At 46.4% G+C, this 24,665-nt stretch overlaps 1 protein-coding gene across 6 annotated transcripts in view; it reads right to left on the reverse strand.

The window, feature by feature from the left end:
• The window catches only part of LOC308585378 (maestro heat-like repeat-containing protein family member 2B), an 82,370-nt gene that overhangs the window by 21,680 nt on the left and 36,025 nt on the right, over positions 1–24,665 (reverse strand). For 5 of the 6 annotated variants that reach the window (XR_014007349.1, XR_014007350.1, XM_081191008.1 and 2 more), the window contains exons 20-33: positions 23,069–23,194; positions 19,897–20,049; positions 19,024–19,050; positions 17,929–18,051; positions 16,883–16,962; positions 16,431–16,557; positions 13,437–13,532; positions 12,074–12,175; positions 8,492–8,615; positions 8,269–8,378; positions 7,160–7,312; positions 3,843–3,997; positions 3,531–3,693; positions 1,361–1,551 (exon numbers count right to left, since the gene is read on the reverse strand). Coding sequence is in view for 4 of the 6 variants with exons in the window: in XM_081191008.1 (XP_081047134.1) it covers positions 1,361–1,551; positions 3,531–3,693; positions 3,843–3,997; positions 7,160–7,312; positions 8,269–8,378; positions 8,492–8,615; positions 12,074–12,175; positions 13,437–13,532; positions 16,431–16,557; positions 16,883–16,962; positions 17,929–18,051; positions 19,024–19,050; positions 19,897–20,049; positions 23,069–23,194 (1,730 nt within the window). In the remaining 2 variants the exon portion in view is untranslated. The remainder of the gene's footprint in view (positions 1–1,360; positions 1,552–3,530; positions 3,694–3,842; positions 3,998–7,159; positions 7,313–8,268; positions 8,379–8,491; positions 8,616–12,073; positions 12,176–13,436; positions 13,533–16,430; positions 16,558–16,882; positions 16,963–17,928; positions 18,052–19,023; positions 19,051–19,896; positions 20,050–23,068; positions 23,195–24,665) is intronic. The other variant, XM_081191009.1, reaches the window with a different exon arrangement.

Below are 24,665 nucleotides of genomic sequence, written 5' to 3' on the forward strand. Positions count from 1 at the left end.
GTCCAACAGCCTTTTATCTTTGTTGGGGTAACGGCCGGTCCTGATCCCCCGGTGACTCACCTCCCTGTTTCGCCTGAAGGCGAGCACTCCTCCTGCGAGTCCTCAGGTCTCTCCTTCTCTCAGACCTTAGTCTCTGGAGCTCGGGAGACGTCGGTGGGTTACTAGACCCAGAGGTCGCCTCAGCCTCTCCTGACCCAACTGGTAGTGGAGCAGCTGTAAGTGATGGCCCAGCTGGAGGCAACGAGGTCATCCCCACATCTGGAGCCAGGGCAGGCTCAGGCCCCTGACTCGGCCCAGCTGGTGCTTGTTGCAGGGGAACCTGTGCAGACTGGGACTCTTCAGGATCAGGCCCCAGACTTGGTTTAGGTGATGCCTGAGGGAAAGGATCCGGTGCGGACTGAGTCTTCTTTGGTTCCGAGTCCCAGCACGAGTCCCAGGCCATCACACCTTCCATATGACACAGCCGTTCAGTTACTTGAAGACAGGTATCATATCACCTTTCAGTCTCCTCTTCTCTGGGCTTAACAGACCCAATTGCCTCAACTGTTCCTCATAAGGCTTGGTGCCCACACCCAAGATCTTTTATTCATTTATTTTATTGATTTATTTTCCCCCTCATGCTTATTTCCATGCTTATTACATACAAAAAACAAACAAACCAAAAAACAATACTGAAAAGGGATACAGCTTAAGAGGGGAGGGAAAAGGAAAGAAAATAAAATTTACACAATCTGTTAATAAGATAAAAATTATGACATAAATTTGTGACTGCAATTTCACGTTACAATAAAAATAAAAATCTCATTACCTTTTATACCCGACCTCCCATTTATTCCTTATTTCTTTTTACATAAATTTACTGCCGTATCAAAATTCTATTTTTTATATTAACATTTTCACATTTTATAAATGTTTATATTTATATAACCAATTAATAAAAGCTGCTGGGATGACTCAATAGCTGCTACAGATTTTAACCTGGTATAATTTTGTTTAAGATATGTTCTGAAGGCTTCCCATGTTGATACAAATTCAATTCTCGGTTTATTTGTTTGTTTTTTTCAGATAGACCATCTGATTCAGCATATTCAGTCAATTTTTGTATCCACTCTTGTCTAGAAAGAATTCTGTCGCTCTTCCACCTTGTAGCTATATGAACTCTGGCTGCCACTGCTGCATACGAAAAAAGATCTTTAAATTTTTAAGGAATATCTGAATCAGCAATGCCCAACAGATATGCTTCTGGTTTCCTAATAAATGAGATTCTTAACATATTTTCTAATTCAAAGCCCAGACCCAAGATCTATATGTTTCCAGAGGAGGCCCATGCAAAAAGATGTGGGCAAAGTGGGAGACTGACCTGCAAGGGTTGCCTTCAGACAAATGCTGCTCTCTCAGAAACAGCCTCCGGCGACCCTCGTAAAAGGGCATCCTCTTCTCCAGGGTTTTGCTGACCTGCTTTAGGAGAGTGCAGAACAGCTCTGGAAACAGTTCCTGGATGCCCTCTTCGGTGTGTAGCACAGACAGGACCTCGTAGATGGCGCAAGTGGCCTGAACAGAGAAACAGCAAAGGAATGAAAGAACACCTGGGTGTGTGAGAGGACGTCTTCCAGTAAAACGGCCGTCATAGAACTGAATCATGGAATTGTAGAGTCAGAAGGAGTTCCAGTGGTCAGATTGAGGTTGAATCCTGACAAGACAGAAGTACTGTTTTTGGGGACAGTAGACGGGCGGGTGTGGAGGACTCCCTGGTCCTGAATGGGCCAGGTGCGCAGACTGGGAGTCATACTGGACTCACAGCTGTCCATGGAGGCACAGGTCAATTCTGTGTCCAGGGCAGCTGTCTACCAGCTCCATCTGGTATGCAGGCTGAGACCCTCCTTGCCCGCAGACTGTCTCACCAGAGTGGTGCATGCTCTGGTTATCTCTCGCTTGGACTACTGCAATGCGCTCTACGTGGGGCTACCTTTGAAGGTGACCCAGAAACTACAACTAATTCCAGAATGCGGCAGCTAGACTGCTGACTGGGAGCAGCCACCGAGACCGTATAACACCGGTCTTGAAAGACCTACACCGGCTCCCAGTAGGTTTCCGAGCACAATTCAAAGTGTTGGTGCTGACCTTTAAAACCCTAAACGGCCTCGGCCCAGTATACCTGAAGGAGCGTCTCCACATTCATTGTTCTGCCTGGACACTGAGATCCAGTGCCAAGGGCCTTCTGGTGGTTCCCTCACTGTGAGAAGCCAAGTTACAGAGGGCCTTCTCGGTAGTGGCACCCGCCCTGTGGAACGCTCTCCCTCCAGATGTCAAAGAGAAAAATAACCACCAAACTTTTAGAAGACATCTGAAGGCAGCCCTGTTTAGGGAAGCTTTTAATGTTTAATAGGTTATTGTATTTTAGTGTTTTGTTGGAAGCCGTCCAGAGTGGCTGGGGAAACCCAGCCAGATGGGCGGGGTATAAATAAATAAATAATAATAATAATAATAATAATAATAATAATAATAATAATAATAAATAACAACAACATCTAGTATCAAGCGGCAGAGGAAACAACCCCACAGCAGGTTGCCAGGAATGGATAAGACAAGGAAAAGTCCTTACCATCTGCTTTTTATTCAATATTTACAGAGAGAGGCTTGGAACTCAGCCTCTTGGAGTAATGGCGTTGCCCTGAGTGACTCTCCACCCCCTTTTCCTCCCACTTCCTCATTCATCATCATCTCTATGGGCGGTGCTGAGGGCCCTTTGCTTCTGAGCTCTTTGCTCTCCTACTTTCAAGGCTCGCCGGGTTCTGGGAGGGTCGGGTCTGGAATGCTTTCTAAGGACACGGTGTCCATCAGCTGTTGTCCTCCTGGTGGTTCCTCTTCCTCATCTCCCTTTATTTCCCAGCTTCCCCCCCCTCATCTGCCTCTGAGCTGTGACCTCCCTCAAACCCCTGTTGCAATTCTGAACTGTCTTCTTCTTCTCTGGAAGGGTCAGGCCGGGGAGGCGGTCTCCACCATTCCTCCTTGCCCAGTCCCTGACATCTAGTCCAAATTCTTGCAATGCAGTAATCACAGCTAAATAATTGCTGACAGGCCTCTGCTGAAAAACCTCTGATGAAGGAGAGTCCACTTTCCAAGACTGCCTGGTTTTCTGTGTGCTGTATGGAAAAGCACATGAATGTGACCTTGGAAGGGTTTGTAAGTAAAGCATTTCTAACTTACCAAATGTGTGGTCTCTTTCTATGCTAGGAGAGAAGAGAGGGACTTTGGAAACAACTTAGGAGGGAAAATTTTGTGCTGGAGTTCTCTCACAAAAGAGTACTTGCCCCAAACCTGGATCTTAGGCATCCTGGAATTCTATTTTTCATATATACCTATATTTTCCTCTTCAACCCCCATCAGATTTCTGGTGCATGTGAGGCTACCCCAGTAGCCAGGCTCTCCTGATACTCTTATGTTGTTTCAGTCTACATTAAGCAAACTGAAATCTCTCCGCTCTAAGAATCCCTCCGTTTCTCAACTGCTCCTCACTTCTTCTTGCTCACCTTGAGAGGTCCTTCATCTGCAAATTCCACGCTGTCATTGCTGCCTGAGGAGAAAGGGGCTTCCAGACTTGAAGGCTCTGCCACCCTGGCTGCTAACTTGCATAAAATCAGTAAGGCCTGGGAAGGGTCTTTGCCTAGGGACCTCCAGAGTTCACCCGTTTCACTGCAATGCAACAACACACAAGTTGAAGAGGATTTGTTTTCCCACAAGCACCGTTCACTTAAACCCAGTGGGTCCAATTTGTGGGCTGAAATGCAGATGGAGTCTCCCCCCCAAATGTACAAAAGCCTGAGCTTAATGCTGGCATGCACCTGTCCATCGGGAGGCGGCGGCAGAATAGGCTCTCGATCACGGTGTCCAGGTGAAAATGGGAGACAGCAGCCACAGCTTCCACAAGGACCAGCCGCAGATCTTCCTGTTTGATGGTGGGCAAGCGGCTGTAGAAAATGTCCAGGATCTCTGAAACCTGACAGGAGCAATTCAGGCGCATGCATTGCTATCAGCAGTCCCACTCATATGAGTCAATTGCATTCTAGAAATTCCAAATACCTTCTTAGAAATTTAACGCTACTCTGCTTTCTTTGAACAAAGGAGCATAAGAACCTGCTTTGTCCTGAGCCAGGCCACTAGGCCTGCTGGCTCTCTATCATACTCACAATGGCTGTCCAGGGTTTCAGAGAGAGGCATTTCCCCAGCCCTATATTTCTATACGGTCCTATACAGCCCAAGGTAGTGGGTTGGTCCAAGGAATGTGCACACCACGAACAGATTAACATTTGGGGGAAAGGCTAGAATCATAGAATCATAGAATCATAGAATCATAGAGTTGGAAGAGACCACAAGGGCCATCGAGTCCAACCCCCTGCCAAGCAGGAAACACCATCAGAGCACTCCTGACATATGGTTGTCAAGCCTCTGCTTAAAGACCTCCAAAGTAGGAGACTCCACCACACTCCTGGGCAGCAAATTCCACTGTCGAACAGCTCTTACTGTCAGGAAGTTCTTCCTAATGTTTAGGTGGAATCTTCTTTCTTGTAGTTTGGATCCATTGCTCCGTGTCTGCTTCTCTGGAGCAGCAGAAAACAACCTTTCTCCCTCCTCTATGTGACATCCTTTTATATATTTGAACATGGCTATCATATCACCCCTTAACCTCCTCTTCTCCAGGCTAAACATGCCCAGCTCCCTTAACCGTTCCTCATAAGGCATCGTTTCCAGGCCTTTGGCCATTTTGGTTGCCCTCCTCTGGACACATTCCAGTTTGTCAGTATCCTTCTTGAATTGTGGTGCCCAGAACTGGACACAGTACTCCAGGTGAGGTCTGACCAGAGCAGAATACAGTGGCACTATTACTTCCCTTGATCTAGAAGAAGAAGAAGAGTTTGGATTTGATATCCCGCCTTTCACTCCTGTCAGGGGTTTAGGTGCAGAGGCACGGGCAAGGGAGGAAACAGAGAGCGAAGGGGAGGAGACAGAGGAAAGGATGAGTGATGACGACGACCCGAGATCTCCCAGTCTTTCCAGTGAATCAGAGGATTCACAGAAAGGAGCACCAGTGGCCAGGGCAAGGGGGGAGTCTAGGGAGGCACCCCAGGAAGATAGAGCCAGAGGAGACTCAGGGGGGAGCAGCTGGAAATCGGGACCAGCGTCACCGCCAGGAAGCAGGGAAGAGGAAAGGAGCCAGGAGGGAAGCGCTGGCAGCTCACCACAGGAGGGAGGGCAGGAGTCAGGAGTGGCCACACCTCCATCGGGGAGCGAAGAAACGGTTAAGAGGAAAGTGGAAGGTTGGGCGCGCGCGCCAAGTTCAAATGCAGAGGAAGGCGGCGCAGTGAGCAGCCCCGAAAGGGAACCGGGTCCTAAAGCCCGGCGCAAGGAGGCAGAAGGGTCTGGGTCAGCGTCAGAAGAATCCCGGAAGGAAGAAGCCCCGGGGGGTAGAGGGACCCAGAGGAGGACAGTCAGGAGGAAAAGGTGGAGCAAGGCTAGGATATTAAGTTGGTGCGCACGGGGCGGAGACTCAGACGGAGCCTCGCCGATCTAGCTAGTAGACGTAGAGTTGCAGACAGCAGCGTGAGAATGGAAACTGTAATTCAATAAAGACTTTTACGTAATGACCGCTGGCTAGCGTGATCCTCTGTGAGCTAGGATCTTGAAGCAGCTCTGACAACTCCCTTTAAGGAGTCTCGAAGCGGCTAACATTCTCCTTTCCCTTCCTCCCCCACAACAAACACTCTGTGAGGTGAGTGGGGCTGAGAGACTTCAGAGAAGTGTGACTGGCCCAAGGTCACCCAGCAGCTGCATGTGGAGGAGCGGAGACGCGAACCCAGTTACCCAGATTACGTGACTACCGCTCTTAACCATTACACCACACTACATCTAGATGCTAGATCAAGGCTGTAGCTCAATGGAAGAGTACCTGCTTTGTTCTTGAAGAAGTAAAACCAAGTTCAGCCGTACCTTGGTGTCATGGTATTGCCAGAGAACGCAGGGGAGGAGGAGGAGAGACAAGCAGAGGAAGGGGGGCAGGAAGTGCCAGTGCAGGAAAGGAGGGGAAGTCAGGAGGAGGGAAGGCTCTATGCTGGAACAGAGCCTCAACCCTGCACAGGAAGCTCTGGCACTGACAGTGATGCAGTGCCGGTTCCTTCTGCTCAGGAAAGGAGAGGGTTAACGCGCAGGGGGCAGAGACATCAATTGAGAATGCCTCGCCTCTTCTGCTGGAAAAGGGGTGGACGTAAGTCACTTCGGGAATCTGACTCACAGGATTCGGACACATGATTATGTGTGCTGCTTGTACATATGTAAAATAAAGGATGTATATATGTACCTCTGACTGAGCAGAAGCATTTCTTGTGGAGAGTATTCCCAAGCCTTGGTTGTCGAACGCTTTGGAACTCGTATGTTTTGGCTCCCGAACAATCAAAAACCGGAAGTGAGTGTTTTTGAATGATTTTTGGAAGACGAACATCCGGCGTGACTTCTGCGGCTTCCAGTTGGCTGCAGGAGCCACGCTTTGGTTTCTGAATGTTTTGGAAGTCGAACGGACTTCCGGAACGAATTCCGTTTGAAAACCAAGGTACGACTGTACTTCATTCAGGACCCAGTGGTGCTCTGCTGGGCTAAGCTGGTCAGGTCAAAATTTAATTTTGGTTTATGTTCATTGGTTGCTCGAAAACAAGGGTAAGAAACTTCAGCCATGGGGGCCACATTGCACCCCAAGCCTCTCTACCTGGCCACCAGGGCTCTCTTTGGCCACACCCCCTTCTACAAGGCCACACCCCTACCTGGCCCTGCTGTGTGTCCTCTGCAAGAGCTTTTACTTGGCTGGATCTTTGGAGTGATGGGTACATGTAGGAAGAGCATCCTTTTGCATGGGCAGAATGTGCGAAGGTGAGAGTCGCACCCATCACTCAGCCAACTTGCCCATCCAGCCCCACCCACAACTGGCATGTACCCCCCCCCGAAGGACTATGAAACACGATCCCTGCCTCTGCTCAAAAGCTAAAGCCAACCTTCCACACCAGCCAAAGCCTGCTCCAACAACCAATTGTAGATTGGTGCCTTTGGAGACCTGTCTGACACATGTCAAACAAAGCTTATAAAAGCTACCCCCCCCATGGTGGCAAGTAGTCACCTGGGCTCCCATAGCATCTCCAGAGTCCCAAAGGATGGTTAGCAGCCAGCGGCCAGCAGAAATGGCGCACATTTCATTTCCGGACACCAGGTCTTCCAGGATGACCTCAATGAAATCCAGGGCTTGATCTGGTGGGAAATGCACGCTGACCACCTGTGAAAACGCCAAAAGTAGAATCATAGAATCATAGAATCATAGAATCATAGAGTTGGAAGAGACCACAAGGGCCATCGAGTCCAACCCCCTGCCAAGCAAAGGTTTGTGAACCTATGATCACAATAACGATTGCACTGAAATGCAACTGTGGTTCATTCTGACCATAGAGAGGGAAATCGCCAAAGAAATGGAAGTGGCATGTACTCCCTCGAAGGTGGTGGGTTTTCCTTTGCTGGAGATTTTAAAACAGAGCTTGGATGGAAATCTGTTGCGGATTCTTCATCTCTGATTCCTGCATTTCTGGGGGTTGGACTAAATAATAATAATTAAAATAATAATCATAATTTGTATTTATACCCCACCCTCCCCAGCCAAGACCGGGCTCAAGGCGGCTAATACCCGATATAAAAACAATTGATTGAAATACAAGTTAAAAACAAGATTAAAATACAACATTAAAACATTAAAATGCAGCCTCAATTTCAGTAGAAACTCAAATAAAAAAAAATGGGGGGGGGGGATGAAAACGTCAAATCTTCGCCAAGGCCAACTACCCAGACTGGTCCTACATGGGCCAGAAAAAAGCCAGGGAAGTCCCCAAATAGGAGTTCCATCACAGGAGGAGAAAGGAAAAAAGAAAGAGGGGGAGAGAATTAAATTGATTCCAAGCGAAAGTCCAGGCGGAACAACTCCGTCTTGCAGGCCCTGCGGAAAGAGATCAGATCCTGCAGGGCCCTGGTCTCATGAGACAGAGCGTTCCACCAGGCTGGAGCCAATGTTGAAAAGGCCCTAGCTCTGGTTGAGGCTAATCTGACTTCCTTAGGGCCTGGGACCTCGAGGGTGTTGCTATTTATGGACCTTAAGATGACCCTTGGGGTCCCTTCCAACTCTGTAGTTCTGTGATTTAATGAAACCTGGTCCACAGATGTTAGCCAAATGATTGGGAAATTCACCTTGGCCATTCTGCACGAAGCTTCGAATAGAGCGCTGGGGACCTCAGCCTTCAGGTCACGACAGGCTGACAGCATTTCTTCTTCCTCCTCTGCTGTGACTTTTGACTGAGCTGGCAAGGGGGAGAGAGAATAGTGATGGATCTATTTCCTGACCAGTGCATTTCTGTCTGGATAGATTTTGCTGAAAGGAGGCATTGCTATGATTCTATGGTTTTAGTCTCACCTTGTATGTGCAAAAGGTAACTAATGCACTGGGCAGCCCACTGCCGGCATCTGATGGAGCCATCACAGGTGTAGGGGGCAAGGAACGCAACCAGTGACCCAAATTGCTGAAAATTTTCTCCATCCTACAGGAAAAGAAAGATTTAAAAAAATCTGTTCATTTGTGCCTGCCTGATCTTTATGACCTGTGTGTGTGTGTTAGGATTCTTTCCCCGTGTTGCAGTCATGGGATTGGTTTTTTTTTTTTTAATAATATTTTATTAGGTTTTATCCATAAAAAAGTTTAGAAAAATACAAAAAACAAAAAAGATACAAAGTTACAAAATACAGAAATACAAACATTAAACACAAAAAAGAAAAGAAAAAAAACACATATAAAAAGACAAAAATTCCTTCTTTCTTAATTTCTCCTCTTTGATTAACTTATTTTCCTTACTCCCTCGCGTCTCCCATTTTTGTATCCCTTTTGAAAGTTAGTTCAACAAATTCATGTCCTGTTAGTCTATCTATTTATTAATCCAATCTTGCATTTTGCCTTGTTGCTAAAACCCCTGCAATTCATTTTAATGTCCTCAACATTCAAAAATTTTGCAATATTTCTGCAAATACATTTTAAATTTCCTCCAGTCTTCTTCCACCAACTCTTCTCCCTGATCTCGGATTCTGCCAGTCATTTCCGCCATCTCCATGTAGTCTATTAGTTGCATCTGCCATTCTTCCAAGGTGGGTAGATCTTGTGTCTTCCAATGCTTTGCGATGAGAATTCTTGCTGCTGCTGTAGCGTACATAAAGAAAGTTCTATCCTTCTTTAGCACCGATTGGCCAACTATGCCCAGGATAAAGGCCTCTGGTTTCTTCAGGAAAGTATATTTAAATACCTTTTTCAATTCATCATATATCATTGTTGCAGTCATGGGATTGTTTATATCACATGACGGCGTGTGTTTTCATTCCACATTGTGGGAAGTGAAGGAGACAGGATGTTTTTATTACTGTGTTGTAGGACATTTGTCCCTTTGTTTTTTTTAAAAAAATAATATTTATTAAACAATCAAAAGCTTCAAAATTTAAACATAAAATACAAAAACCAAAAAAAGGCTACAAAAATGGGAAAATACAAAACAAAACACATAGAAGTACACAATAAAAAACAGTTAACAGAATAGAAAAGAAGAAGAAGAAAAAACACCAAAAAAGAAAACAAAAAAAGATTAGCATTTTCATATCTTATACCTCATTCACTAGTTTCTTGACCTCCTCACACCTCCCTTTTTGTATCCCAGTTCAGATATTTAGTTCAGCAAGACCTTACCCTCTATCATTCATCCTTACTCAACATCTTAACCTATAATAAATATATATTTTCCACCAATGTCATCCATATTTACATATTCTTATTAATCTTTTAACTAACACCACTTATTTTCAATCCAACATCCCTTTAACATTCATTAATTTTACAGTATTTCTGTAGGTAGTCTTTAAATTTTTTCCATTCTTCTTCCACCACCTCTTCTCCCTGGTCTTGGATTCTGCCAGACATTTCTGCCGGACATTTGCCCCTTGGTTTTCTCTCTTTGCTGTCTGATGCTGAAGAGGAAGGAGCTGAGTCAAGATGCTCCGAGTGCGCACCGTATTTTTCGCTCTATAAGACACACCCAACCATAAGACGCACCTAGTTTTTAGGGGAGGAAAACAAGAATAAGAAGCCTCCTGAGCGAAGAGGGAGCGCTCCTCCCCCTTCGCTCAGGAGGCTTTGCGGGGCTATCCCTGAAGCCAGGAGAGCAAGCGGGATCGCTGCGCACCGATCCCTCTTGCCCTCCAAGCTTCAGTGAAAGCAAGCCTCCTGGCTCCCCCCCACCTCCCGCAAGAGCCGCGCACTCTTTAAAGGGAGTGCGGCTCTTGGGGGCTTTTCTGGGAGGTGGGGGAAGGGACAGAACCACACGCTCTGTCCCTTCCCCCACCTCCCGCAAAAGCCAGGGATAGCTGCGCAAAGCCTCTTAAGGGAAGCGGGATGAAGGCTCCCCACTGCCCTGTGGAGGCTTCACACGGCTAAGCCAAAAGCTAGAACAGTGAGAGGGAGCACTGCGCAGCGCTCCCTCTCGCTGTTCTGGCTTCTGGGATAGCCCACGAAGCCTGCATTCACTCCATAACATGCACACACACGTCTCCTTACTTTTTAGGAGGGGAAAAGTGCGTCTTATAGAGCGAAAAATATGGTATATGTAAATAAACGTAGTTTAGCCGAAAAGCTGCGCTACTGAGTCTGAACGCTGACTGCCTATACTCTGCTGATCCGAAGTGTGTTGATGCCTCTTGGTATCAGTCGCTGTGACGTTTGGGCTGGAAAAAGCTTTTGAAGCTCCCAAACGTCCGACCAGGTGGGAGAGAACATGCCAGTCGAGCATGTGTCTCTGTCGGACACCTACTCATGTGTAGGACCTCCAGACAGGGGGTTCCCCCTCCACGCCACTTGTGAGATGGATGGTGACCAGGGCTGGGGAGAAATCTAATTCTGATTGACTTTCAACGAGAAGCTACCTGATTTGCCCCTCTCAAACCAATGCGTGAACTTTCAAAACTCACCCTTCTCTGAATTTTGCTCTGAAAATCTCTGCCCAAATTATGTGTACAAGCATAGAAACATTAGGGGGGAGTGTGTGCAAACATGGAGATATCAGTGAAAGTAACAGGGGAAATGTATTATATTTTTGGGGGGTGGGGGGGTAGAAATCCTTGCAAAAATGTGAATATTCAGAGACGTTCGCAATTTGTTTCTGCGAGCGTAAGTTGTTTTAAGTCATTTTTAAGACTGCATTTTAATGGTGTTGCTTACAGATAATAATAATAATAATAATAATAATAATAATAATAATAATAATAATTATTATTATTATTATTATTATTATTATTATTATTATTATTATTATTATTTATACCCCACCCTCCCCAGCCAAGGCCGGGCTCAGGGCGGCTAACAGGCAATAATAAAAACAAGTTGAATGAATACAACTTAAAGACAAGATTAAAATACAACAATTAAAATATTGAAATATTAAAATATTAAAATGCAGCCTCATCACAGGAGGAGAAAGGAAAAAGAAAAAAGAAAAAAGAAAGAGGGGGAGGGAATCAAACTGGCTCCAAACCAAAGGCCAGGCGGAACAACTCTGTCTTACAGGCCCTGCGGAAAGAAATCAGATCCTGCAGGGCCCTGGTCTCATGAGGCAGAGCGTTCCACCAGGCCGGGGCCAGTGTTGAAAAGGCCCTGCTTCTGGTTGAAGCTAATCTAACTTTCTTAGGGCCCGGTGCCCGGTGGGGCATACCGGGAGAGGCGGTCCTGTAGGTACGAGGGTCCTAGGCCATGAAGGGCTTTAAAGGTCAAAACCAGCACCTTAAATCTGACCCTGTACTCCACCGGGAGCCAGTGCAGTTGGAAAAGCACTGGGTGAATATGCTCCCATGGCAGAGACCCCGCGAGGAGCCTCGCTGCAGCATTCTGCACCCGCTGAAGTTTCTGGGATAGTGGGCAGAGATGTGCAGACTGAGCAGCTGGCAAGCAGGTGAAGAGAAGGAAACTCACGGGGAGCTGATAGTTCTCCTGGAAGGCAGCGAGGGTCTGGGAGCTTGCCTGCAGCGCTCTCTCCCTGCTACAGTCCGATACGGTGAACCAGGGGTCTATGAGCTGTTGGCAGAGCAGGAAGGCAAACGCAACTGATATTAGAACATCTATTTTTGTTAAATTCCTATGCTGCCCGTCATCTGACAATCACAGGGCAGTTTGCAATATAAAAACACAGTGCCAATTTTGTCCACCTCATTAGCTATGGCTATTCTCACACAGGGCCTTGCCACTGTGATGTTGTCGTTGGAATTCTACTCAATATTGATCCAGAGCAGATTCCAACATATAGTTAGTTAGCAGAGTAAAAACTTAAACACGTTGCAGGATTCCCAAAAAATAGATCAGAGGCAATTGAATTTCATCCAGCAGAGTTTGCTACTGCTACTGAAGGCAAATGAGCATAATGGTCACAGATCCAATACATTCAGGATTGGCGCTGTACATAAGAAATCCAGTTGCAGCAGACTTAACTTAAACTTACAATACCTAATAATACAGTCACATCTCGTGTTGTGTCCGCTTCATGTTGCATCTTTTTGCGTTACGTCCCGCGGCAAACTGGAAGTACCGGAATGGGTTACTTCCGGGTTTTGCCACTCGCGCATGCGCAGAAGTGCTAAATCGCGCTTCCCGCATGCACAGGAGCACCAAATCGCACCACACGCCTGCGCAGATGCAGTGTTTTAAGTTGTGGGCATTTCACATGACGGACGGGCCTCTGGAACAGATCGCGTCCGTAACACGAGGTACCACTGTAAGTCTAAAACCTTAATGCTAAACATAGTATGTACAGAACACCACGCTAGAAGGAAAAGAGATAGAAAGTGAAAGTGAAACCCAGGCTCCTTCTGGCCTTACTTTTATAGTCAGCATGACCTCGACAGAAAGAGATAAGAAAACCAGTTTAAACCAGCTGTGCTCAGCTTCTCTGAAGAAATAACCCAAACATCCTGAAGTTTCTTTCACACAGAGAAGCTTCCAGAACCCTCTTGAATTAAGCAGAATAGGAAAGATCTCTACACATCAGATCAAGACTTTCTGCACTAAGAAATGCAAACTGACAGGTGTATGAGTTGGTAACCCAGCAGAAAGACTACTGCAATGTTCTCTATGTGAGTCTCCCCTGGAAGACAGTCTGGAAGCTAAAATAAAAAAGGCAATTCATTCCTGAGTGGATTTGGCAGAGCAGGGGCACCTGTGAAGGCAGGGAAGTCATGGGGGAGGCCTTTGAAGCACCTCCAGCTGCCTGAAAAGGTCTCTAAATTGGTTGCCTAATCCAAACCAATGAACGCCAATAGAGAAAGTTTCTCCTGCGGCTCACCTGGAACATCTCGACCATCAGCTCAGGTGTTGGGTGGTCCTCTACGATGCTTGTCACGAGTTTCCTGAGGGCGTCCATGGAGCAAGAGTACAGGGACTGAAAGCACAATGCAAGTAGGGAGATAATAATAATAATAATAATAATAATAATAATAATAATAATAATAATAATAATTTATTATTTGTACCCCGCCCATCTGGCTGGGTTTCCCCAGCCACTCTGGGCGGCTTCCACAGAAACCAAAAAACACTAAAATATCATACATTAAAAGCTTCCCTGAATAGGGCCGCCTTAAGATGTCTTCTGAATGTCAGGTAGTTGTCCATCACCTTGACATCCGATGGGAGGGCATTCCACAGGGCGGGCGCCACCACCGAAAAGGCTCTCTGCCTGGTTCCCTGTAGCTTCGCTTCTCGCAATGAGGGAACCGCCAAAAGGCCCTCGGCGCTGGACCTCAGTGTCCGGGCAGAACGATGGGGGTGGAGACGCTCCTTCAGGTATACTGGGCCGAAGCCGTTTAGGGCTTTAAAGGTCAACACCAACACTTTGAATTGTGCTCAGAAACGTACTGGGAGCCAATGTAGGTCTTTCAAGACCGGTGTTATGTGGTCTCGGCGGCCGCCCCCAGTCAGAGGGCCAAGCTAGATGGGACGTCTGGAGATCCATGACTGGATTAAAAATGCTCTAATAAGCAGCTGCAGAGGTCCAGTCGGGACATAGGATGCTGCCTTGCACTGACTCAGACACTGGGTCCATTTATCTCAGTATTGTTCAACTGATAGCAGCTCCCCAAGGTTTCAGGCAGGAGACATTCTTTCCCCCAAAATATTTTATCGTTTTCACTTATTTCTGCAAGAAGCAACCATCAGTCTTCAACAATCCCACCCACCCCAGCAGAAGTGCCAAATGGCTATATAATTTCATTTAACGTTTAAGTCATTTCAGTTTTATCATTCCATAAGTCCTTGGAGGCCTAAAACCAGTGCTTTTTTGGGGGGTTTTAAAGGGAAAAGTGGTGTCGGTACTCACCATGAAGTTGGTACAGTAAGTGGCACACTTTTATTTTTAATTTAAAAAAACTATCAAAGATAAAACGATTGCACACAGTCAAAGAATCATCTCCGAATACTCCATAGTGCTTTATCAAAGTGTATATGCTAATATCATCACAAACTTAACAAACACAAAAATAAGACATAACAATCTCCACTGCTTGAATTGTTATCCACAGTTCAAAAGATATATTGTATCCGCAGCAGTGCTGGTCTGCAAGGTTTATACAAAAGCAGAAACGGGGAGGAGGAAATAATAATATTTAAAATATGTTCTTCATGTGCTCCAAATTGTGCTGTGGGCCAGGAAAAGAGCACTGCCTATAACCATGTTCTAGCAATGTCACATACGTAATATAACTATGCCAGGTTGATTGAAAAGCAGTGATTTTCTTGTCTGTGCGGCTGTTGTGGACAGGGCTTGTCAGTTGCCCATCAACATCATGTCCCAGAGTTGTGCGATCTCAAGTAGGGGTAGGTCTACACTGGTCAGTTCTAACGTTAGAAATGCGTTATAAAAATGTGACACCAGAGGGTGCTGTAGGGCAGTGATCCGTCGTCAGTGGGAAATTGCATTGACAGCTATTATTATGTGTGTGTTTTTACAGCGTTTTTACAATCAGTGGAGATCCAGCCTAGGTCTGCATTCCTACTTGGAGGTGCTAGAGATTGAAACTGGAAAGAGTCTGGCTGCTGGATCAGACCAAAGAGAGCTGACTCTAGTCCAACATTCTGTTCTCATAGTGGCCAGCTAGATGCCTCTTGGAAGTCTGCAAGCAGGACATGAGCAGAAGAGGATTTTCTGTTGGGATACTGCCAGGGAGACAAAGGCCATCATGCCTCCACGTCATCTCTGGTCTCCCGTAGAACAGTATCAGTCAATTAGCAACACGGGCCTCACAAATAGCTGTCCACATTCCAGGACGCATGCACGCCCTTTTCGCAGAGTTTCCACAACGGAAGATTCACCCAGGAGAGCAGCATATTTACAGCTTTATTCAGTGGTGCTCAGAACAAAGGAAAAACATGACCGCCTGCCTTCGTGTAGAGGCAACAGAGAGAAAACAAAAGCTATATACAAAACAGAAACTTCCTGTGAGCCGGAAGTACGCAGGCTTGTGACACACAACTGCCTGCTCCCTTTTTAAGGTGGAACGGAAATATCCTAACATTTTCCGCATCCTGTGGCTTCCAGCAACTAATGCATTTTCCCACATTCATTATACGCAGTATGCGAATTTTTGTGTGAATTCTCGGTTGAATAACTGCACCATGAAATTTGGAGAGGTGAGGATGACTCTCTCTCTCTCTCTCTCTCTCTCTCTCTCTCTCTCTCTCTCGGAAGCTTGTATTAAAATGTGAGCTAAATCGAACTCCCACCCAGAGCCGGATTTACATATAAGCTAAACAAGCTATAGCTCAGGGCACCACTCTCTTGGGCCCCCCCCAAAAAAAATTAAAAGAAAAAAAAACACTGGATACATTTCTAAAATATAAGATAAAAAAACAAATAAAATAAAACCTACATACAGCAATAGTGTTTTGTGTTGTGTAGGCTCCTATGATGTCAGTCATGGGCCCCGCCTGCTAGCCTGATCCCTCAAATATCACTGGTTTGCTCATTTCTATATATAGGGTGCCTACATTCTGCATGGACTGGTTGCATGGCAACATGGGCAAATGGCTTTAGATACCTATTAGGTCCATAAATGACCATATAGCACATATTCAACACACAAAAAAGCGACAATTTGTTGTTGACAAAGGACAGCTGGACATATCAAGGGGCCCATGACCTTCAGTAGCTTAGGGCCTCATCAAACCTAAATCTGGCCCCGGTCTCACTCTTTGGTATGATCCGGGTATTGGCCAATCAGATGCATCCAGGAAACCCCCATGTGGATGAGAAAAGAAGATCTGGAAATAAACTTTTGCCACCTACCTCGATCTTTAGAGCATCCCCCGCCGTCTCTTTCAGCTGCTCCAGGGAAGGAAGAGGAAACAAACTCTTGATGCTCTGATCGAGGAGATTGCGAATTTCCTCCATGGCCAAACATGGCTTCAGTTTGCTGGCAGGAGGAAGGTCACACAGGAGAGACTTGTGGATATCTGAAGAATAGTAGGCTGGACCTCAGTTTGGTTGTGGAACATTTGCTCCCACAAGAGGGAGCGATGGCTGTTGCCAAAGTCTCTTAAACAACCCAGACAGAATCCAAAGAGGAATAGCTCAACTGAGAGAACGTGAGACTCTTTAGTCTCATGGGTCATGGGTTTGAATCCCACACTGAGCAAAAGATCCCTGCATTGCAAGGGGTTGGACTAGATGACCCTTGTGGTCCCTTTATGATTTTGTGAAAATAAATTATGTGGAAAACTGCTAAGAAAGACACCTACCTCAGGAATGCCAGGGCAGTGATGGCTTGGGGACGAAGTGCAGTATTCAGAGCGTCCAGTGGTTCCTCCTTGATGAAATCCTGTGAACACAAGACGGGCAAAGGGCAAAAGGAATTGAGGGTGGGGGAAAACCCTTGAGGGGCAGAGAGATTTCCTCCACTGACATGCCACGGCCTCTATGATTTCCAAAGGATACCAAGAAAGGATCAAACACTGTTTGCTAAGCCAGTGATTACCGTATTTTTCGCTCGATAAGATGCACCTGACCATAATAATAAAAAAATTCTGAATGAAACAGTGGATGTATGATTTTTGTGGTTCATGCTGTGGCCACAGCCTCCTTTATTGCTATATTCCCTTATCTCCCTCCCCTTTCTTCTCCTTTTCTTCTAATTTCTCTCCTCATTTCTTGTTTGAGTATTCCTGTCTCCTCTCCTTGCAAGTTCGCTGTCTTTACCTCCTCCCTCCCAGGCAGCCTCCTTTATCGTTAGCGTCCCTTGTCTCCCTCCTGATCGCTTGCTGATCAGCTGCTTTGTTTCAACACCCCCTTCCCTCTTTCTAAAAAAAAAATTGCACGATCTGTTTTTTGCCCCTGGACAATTCAGCTCCAGGGACCACGCATTCGCTCCATAAGAGACACAGACATTTCCCCTTAATTTTTAGGAGGAAAAAGGTGCGTCTTATGGAGCGAAAAATACGGTAACTTACCTGAAAGGCTAAGGGGCAATCAATCCACGAGGGAAGGATACAGAGGTGACATTTTAGGAGCACCAAGGTGGATCTTGAACGGCCGCCACTGCATTTAGCTACAAAAGTACATTTGCACTACGGGGCTGACCTCTGGGGAAATAACACCGTTCTGCAAATTTGAAGCAGGAGCTGGCTGTGCACAGTGCCGATTGGCTGGGAGCCCATGATGTCATCAGGAAACCTACCCCCTTACAATCCTAGGAGAGGTTCTGCACCTTTGTTAAAAAGTTTCACACAAAGGCCTCTCTGAGTGATCGGGGCTGCCATAGCCTCAGGCAGAATGTCAGGTTCCTCACCAACAAGATGTCCAGGAGCTCCTTTTTGCAAGTTAAGGTGAAGTTCTGGAAGTCCTGGGTCTCACAGATAGCCTGGCAGATATCTGTGGTGCTCTCAACAAAGGCCAGCTTGAGATTGGAGTCCTGCGTTGCCAAAAGAAAACATGCAAAAAAACCCCCAAACTATTATATTAGGAAACATTGCTCCACAGAAACAGATATAGCATTCAAAAGTGTTTTTATGGAGGCATCTTCAATAAAATTTGGGTGAATTTGCACAAAGGGGCTCTAGTGCTGCTTTTAGATTTTCCATTGGGGGCAGCTGTTTGGCCACAGTGAGAACGGGGTGTTGGGCTAGGTGGCGCGGGCAGCGCTGTGGTCTAAACCACCGAGCCTCTTGGGCTTGCTGATCAGAAGGTTGGCGGTTCGAATCCCAGCGACAGGGTGAGTTCCCATTGCTCTGTCCCAGTTCCTGCCAACCTAGCAGTTCGAAGCTAGGTTTGAACATGATAGTCATGTTCAAATACATAAAAGGATGTCACATAGAGGCGGGAGAAAGGTTGTTTTCTGCTGCTCCAGAGAAGCGGACACGGAGCAATGGATCCAAACTACAAGAAAGAAGATTCCACCTAAACATTAGGAAGAACTTCCTGACAGTAAGAGCTGTTCGACAGTGGAATTTGCTGCCAAGGAGTGTGGTGGAGTCTCCAACTTTGGAGGTCTTTAAGCAGAGGCTTGACAACCATATGTCAGGAGTGCTCTGATGGTGTTTCCTGCTTGGCAGGGGGTTGGACTCGATGGCCCTTGTGGTCTCTTCCAACTCTATGATTCTATGAAGCACACCAGTGCAAGTAGATAAATAGGTACTGCTGCGGAGGGGAAGGTAAACGGCGTTTCCGTGCGCTGCTCTGGTTTCCGTCACGGTGTCCTGTTGCACCAGAAGTGGTTTAGTCCTGCTGGCCACATGACCTGGGAAGCTGTCTGTGGACAAACGCTGGCTCCCTCGGCCTGAAAGCGAGATGAGCACCGCAACCCCATAGTTGCCTTTGACTGAACTTAACTGTCCAGGGGCCCTTTACCTGTTCAAGACTCCAAGTCAGATAATTGCTTGCTCACCTTGTTCTCAATGCTGACGCCCAAAACCTGGACAAATGAAATGGACAAATTGCCTGGACAAATTGCCAAATAACAAACACAGCACAACAGTCAGCCCATTATCATCTTCTTCTATTATTACTGTTACTATTATTATTATTAAAATTTGTATACCGTCCTTCACCTGAAGTTCACAGGGCAGTACACAACATAAAAGTACTGTGTTCAACATAAGAGTACTGTGTCCAGTTCTGGGCACCACAGTTCAAGAAGGACACTGACAAACTGGAACGTGTCCAGAGGAGGGCAACCAAAATGGTCAAAGGCCTGGAAACGATGCCTTATGAGGAGCGGCTAAGGGAGCTGGGCATGTTTAGCCTGGAGAAGAGGAGGTTAAGGGGTGATATGATAGCCATGTTCAAATATATAAAAGGATGTCACATAGAGGCGGGAGAAAGGTTGTTTTCTGCTGCTCCAGAGAAGCGGACACGGAGCAATGGATCCAAACTACAAGAAAGAAGATTCCACCTAAACATTAGGAAGAACTTCCTGACAGTAAGAGCTGTTTGACAGTGGAATTTGCTGCCAAGGAGTGTGGTGGAGTCTCCTCCTTTGGAGGTCTTTAAGCAGAGGCTTGACAACCATATGTCAGGAGTGCTCTGATGGTGTTTCCTGCTTGGCAGGGGGTTGGACTCGATGGCCCTTGTGGTCTCTTCCAACTCTATCATTCTATGATTCTATGATTCTATAAAAATGCAAAACGAGAAGCCAAAATACACAACGAAAACAATAATATACACAAATAAATAGGTTCTTGACTAAGGCCCATTGAACTTTGCCACCCTCTGGAACCAGCTCTGTGGCAAAGACCACCCTCTCCTTTAAAGCACTTGCCTGGCAGCTCTTCCGGTAATAGCAGAGGACATTCTTCATTATGTCGGCTTCCACCCTGGGCAGGAGGAGCTCCTTGGGGGCTTGGAGAGCCACCTTGCCGTAGGTGAGCATCAGCGTTTGGTGGACGTGACCACGTCTGCCTTGCTGGTAGTCCTGAGCAACAGAAAAAATTACTGGGCATGGGTGCTTCTTGTTCCATTTTGGCTGCCTCCGCATGAGCTGTTTAACTTTAAACCTGAAATCACCAGCCTTGCTTTCACTTTTTGCAGAAAATCTAGACCACACCGTTGCCAGATTCTTGCTACCCAGTGTTTTCAGCCCTGTCCTCCTTTATTTTTTGCCAACCTGATTTGCGGCTATTGTTTTTCCAGCCAACAAAGAACTGAAGCACCAGCTTTCTCGATGCAAACTGGCAAATGCTTTTTATGGTTTTTCAGTGCTAGGTAAAGGTAAAGGGACCCCTGACCATTAGGTCCAGTCGTGGTCGACTCTGGGGTTGCGGCGCTCATCTCGCTTTATTGGCCGAGGGAGCTGGCGTACAGCTTCCAGGTCATGTGGCCAGCAGGACTAAGCCGCTTCTGGCAAACCAGAGCAGCACACGGAAACACCATTTACCTTCCCGCCGGAGCGGTACCTATTTATCTACTTGCACTTTGACGTGCTTTTGAACTGTTAGGTTGGCAGGAGCTGGGACCGAGGAACATGGGGATTCGAACCGCCCACCTTCTGATCGGCAAGTCCTAGCTCTGTGGTTTAACCCATAGATCCACCTGCGTCCCTTTCCAGTGCTATCGTACTTTTAATTAGTAGCTTGCTCCTTACAGATCCTATTGCTTCCTGTTCGGCACAGCAGCAGCAATACTGACAAAGAGCCACTTTATCCTTTAATTACCCTGAATATTCTTATTGCCTGTTTGTTCTCCCTCTCTCTCTCTCTCTCTCTCTCTCTCTCTCTCTCTCTCTCTCTCTCTCTCACACACACACACACACACACACACAGACACACACACACACACACACACAGAATAATTGATCTCCTCTTTTTTAAAAACAACAACACCATGAATTTATTTTAAGTATTATTTCCAGAAGCTCACTCATCTGAATTTGGGAGCTAGCCTGAGGTTAGCACCCAAATGGCAGCTCTCTCTCTCTCTCTCTCTCTCTCTCTCTCTCTCTCTCTCACACACACACACACACACACACACACACAACAACAACAACAACAACAACAACAACAACAACAACAACAACTGATCTCCTCTTTTCTTAAAAAAACCCCACGAATTTATTTTAAGTATTATTTCCACAAGCTCACTCATCTGAATTTGGGAGGGGGAAAGAACCTCATGAATCTCTGCAAAACATGCATCGGCCTTCACTAAAATGAGCTTGTAAACACACCACAGCAACTTTATCCCCTCCCTCAGCAAGTCCCAAATGACACCCCAAAGGAGATTTTTCAAAGAGGAAGTGTGAGGAGGAAACAGAGATGCTGTCGTGCCTCTGTAAGTCCATGCCGGATGCTCCACTGGCAGCAAACCAGGTCTGGGCAAGTGGGAGCTGATGTCTCTCCTGGCGCTGTGCAGAGATAAAGCAGAAATGCTGACAGGGAGGCCATGGGCTTGAGGAGGAATTAAAAGGAGGAAAGCTGAAAGGAGCAGCAGGGGAGAGAGGAATTCTTGGGAGGTGTTCCACTCTGCTTGCAGAGTAAGCAGTTTAAGGGAACAGAGATAAAAAGGTGGTAATAATAATAATAATAATTTATTATTTATACCCCGCCCTTCTAAGGCAGCCCGGAAAGAAATGACAGATGAGAAAAGGGATTTGCAGAGCACGGAAAGCCCTCAAACCTAGAATAATAGTAAAGGAACAAGAAATAGAGAGATTGGAGTCAGAATCATAGAAGGGAAGGGACCGCCAAGGCTCATCTAGTCCAGGCATAGGCAAACTCAGCCCTCCAGATGTTTTGGGACTACAACTACGTGGGGCTGCCCTTGAGACTGACCCAGAAACTCCAGCGGGTGCAGAATGCCTTATGGGGTCCTCGCCGCGGGATAACATTCACCCAGTGCTATACCAGCTATACTGCTCCCGGTGGAGTACAGGATCAGGTTTAAGGTGCTGGTTTTAACCTTTAAAGCCCTATACGGCCTAGGACCCTTGTACCTACGGGACCGCCTCTCCCACGGAGGACCTTACGGTCTTCAAACAAAAACATCTTGGAGGTCCCGGGCCACAGGGAGGTTAGGCTGGCCTCAGCCAGAGCCAGGGCCTTTTTGGTTGTGGCCCCGATCTGGTGGAATGCTCTGTCCCAAGAGACTAGGGCCCTGCGGGACTTGACATCTTTCCGCAGGGCCTGCAAGACGGAGCTGTTCCACCAGGCCTTTGGCCAAGGCACAGTCTGACCCTCCTCCTTTGGCAATCCTCATAGAACTCTAGTCCAATGGTTGCCATTAATTTGATTTTGAATTGATTTTAGAATGAATTGATTTTGGAATGCATTTTAGTTGATTGTGATTTTATGTAAACTGTGTTACTTTTATTGTTGTCAGCCGCTCTGAGCCCGGCTTCAGCTGGGGAGGGCGGGATATAAATAAAATTTTATTATTACAGTGGTACCTCGGGTTACATACGCTTCAGGTTACAGACTCCGCTAACCCAGAAATAGTACCTCGAGTTAATAACTTTTTTTCAGGATAAGAACAGAAATCGTGCTCTGGCGGCGCAGCAGCAGCGGGAGGCCCCATTAGCTAAAGTGGTGCTTCAGGTTAAGAACAGTTTCAGGTTAAGAACAGAACTCCAAAACGAATTAAATACTTAACCCAAGGTACCACTGTATTATCCCTAGCTAACAGGACCAGTGGTCAGGGATGATGGGAGTTGTAGTCCCAAAACATCTGGAGGGCCGAGTATGCCTGATCTAACATAGTCGAACACCCTGCAATGCAGGAATCTCAGCCAAAGCATCCCTGACAGATGGCCATCCAACCTCTGCTTAAAAACCTCCAAGGAAGGAGAGTCCACCAGCTCCCAAGGGAGACCGTTCCCCTACTGAACCACAATTACTGTCAGAAAGTTCTCCCTGGTCTTTAACTGGAATCTCCTTTCTTGTAAGGCCGTTCTTAAACCCGCAACGTTTAACCCAGGAGAGGAGTCTCTCTTCCATTACCTTGTAGCGACTGATGATAGAGGACATCTTAATTTTCAGACCCATCCCAGCTCCAAATTCCTGCAACGTGGCTAAGGTCAGATCTAAATGTCCCACAGCTGAGAAAGAAAGGATCTGAATGATCTTCTGTAAAGTGGAATAGAAATAGAAAAGAATCAGCCTTGTCAGGTCTCAGTGCTTTCTGTTTTTATGTTTAGTTATGCTTGGGACGTGGGTGGCACTGTGGTTAAACCACAGAGCCTAGGACTTGCCGATCAGAAGGTTGGCAGTTCGAATTCCCGCAACAGGGTGAACTCCCGTTGCTCGGTCCCAGCTCCTGCCCACCTAGCAGTTCGAAAGCATGTCAAAGTGCAAGTAGATAAATAGGTACCACTCCGGCGGGAAGGTAAACGGCGTTTCCGTGCGCTGCTCTGGTTCACCAGAAGTGGCTTAGTCATGCTGGCCACATGACCTGGAAGCTGTACGCTGGCTCCCTTGGCCAATAAAACGAGGTGAATGCCGCAACCCGAGTCGGTCACGACTGGACCTAATGGTCAGGGGTCCCTTTACCTTTACCTATGTTTTAAATGATTTTTATACACTGTACAGTGGTGCCTCGCAAGACGAAAAGAATCCATTCTGTGATTCTCTTCGTCTAGCGGTTTTTTCCGTCTTGCTAAGCAAGCCCATTGAAGGATTAGCGGATTAGCGCTATTAGCGCTATTAGAGGCTTTTAGAGGCTTTTAGCGGCTTATCTGCTGATCGGATCAGCTGATAAGCGGCTTAGCGCTATTAGCGGCTTATCTGCTGATCGGATCAGCTGATAAGCGGCTTAGCGCTATTAGCGCTATTAGCGGCTTATCTGCTGATCGGATCAGATGATAAGCAGCTTAGCAGCTTAGAAAAAGGGGGGAGGGGAAAAAAACCAGCAGGAACTCGCAAGACATTGTCGTCTTGTGAAGCAAGCCCATAGGGAAATTCGTTTTGCGAAGCACCTCCAAAACGGAATACTCTTTCGTCTAGCGAGTTTTCCGTCTTGCGAGGCATTCGTCTTGCGGGGCACCACTGTAATTTTTATTTTATTTTTTGCAATTTTTATGTATTCTGCTGAGGAGCTTGGGTGAGGAAGAGAAAACAGAAACATCTGAAATAAATAAAATGAAATACATACTAATCCCAGAGACAAAAATGGATGCCATGAGTTTGAGGTCAAACATTTTGGTGATGTCTTTATGGCCTTTCCAGATCACTTCCTGGTTTGACGCTGTGCGTCTGTGCATGATTGCGCACATGTCAGTTGCGCCAAAAATGGGAGTTGCCTGAGTCATGAAATTCAACTTAGTGTTGATCCAGTGCAGAACTCCAATGTATAGTTAGCAGAGTAAAACCTTAAACACGTTGCAGGGTTCCCAAAAAATAGACCAGAGGCAATTGTGTTTCATCCAGCAGAGTTTGCTACTGCTACTGAAGGCAAATGAGCATAATGGTCACAGATCCAATACATTCAGGGTTGGCGCTGTCCATAAGAAATCCAGTTGCATCAGACTTAAACTTACAATAACATATAGTAAGTCTATAACCCTTAACACTATATACAGAACACCACACCAGAAAGATA

This window comes from Podarcis bocagei (assembly GCF_964188305.1).
Source record: "Podarcis bocagei genome assembly, chromosome: 1".
Taxonomy (NCBI): Eukaryota; Metazoa; Chordata; class Lepidosauria; order Squamata; family Lacertidae; genus Podarcis; species Podarcis bocagei.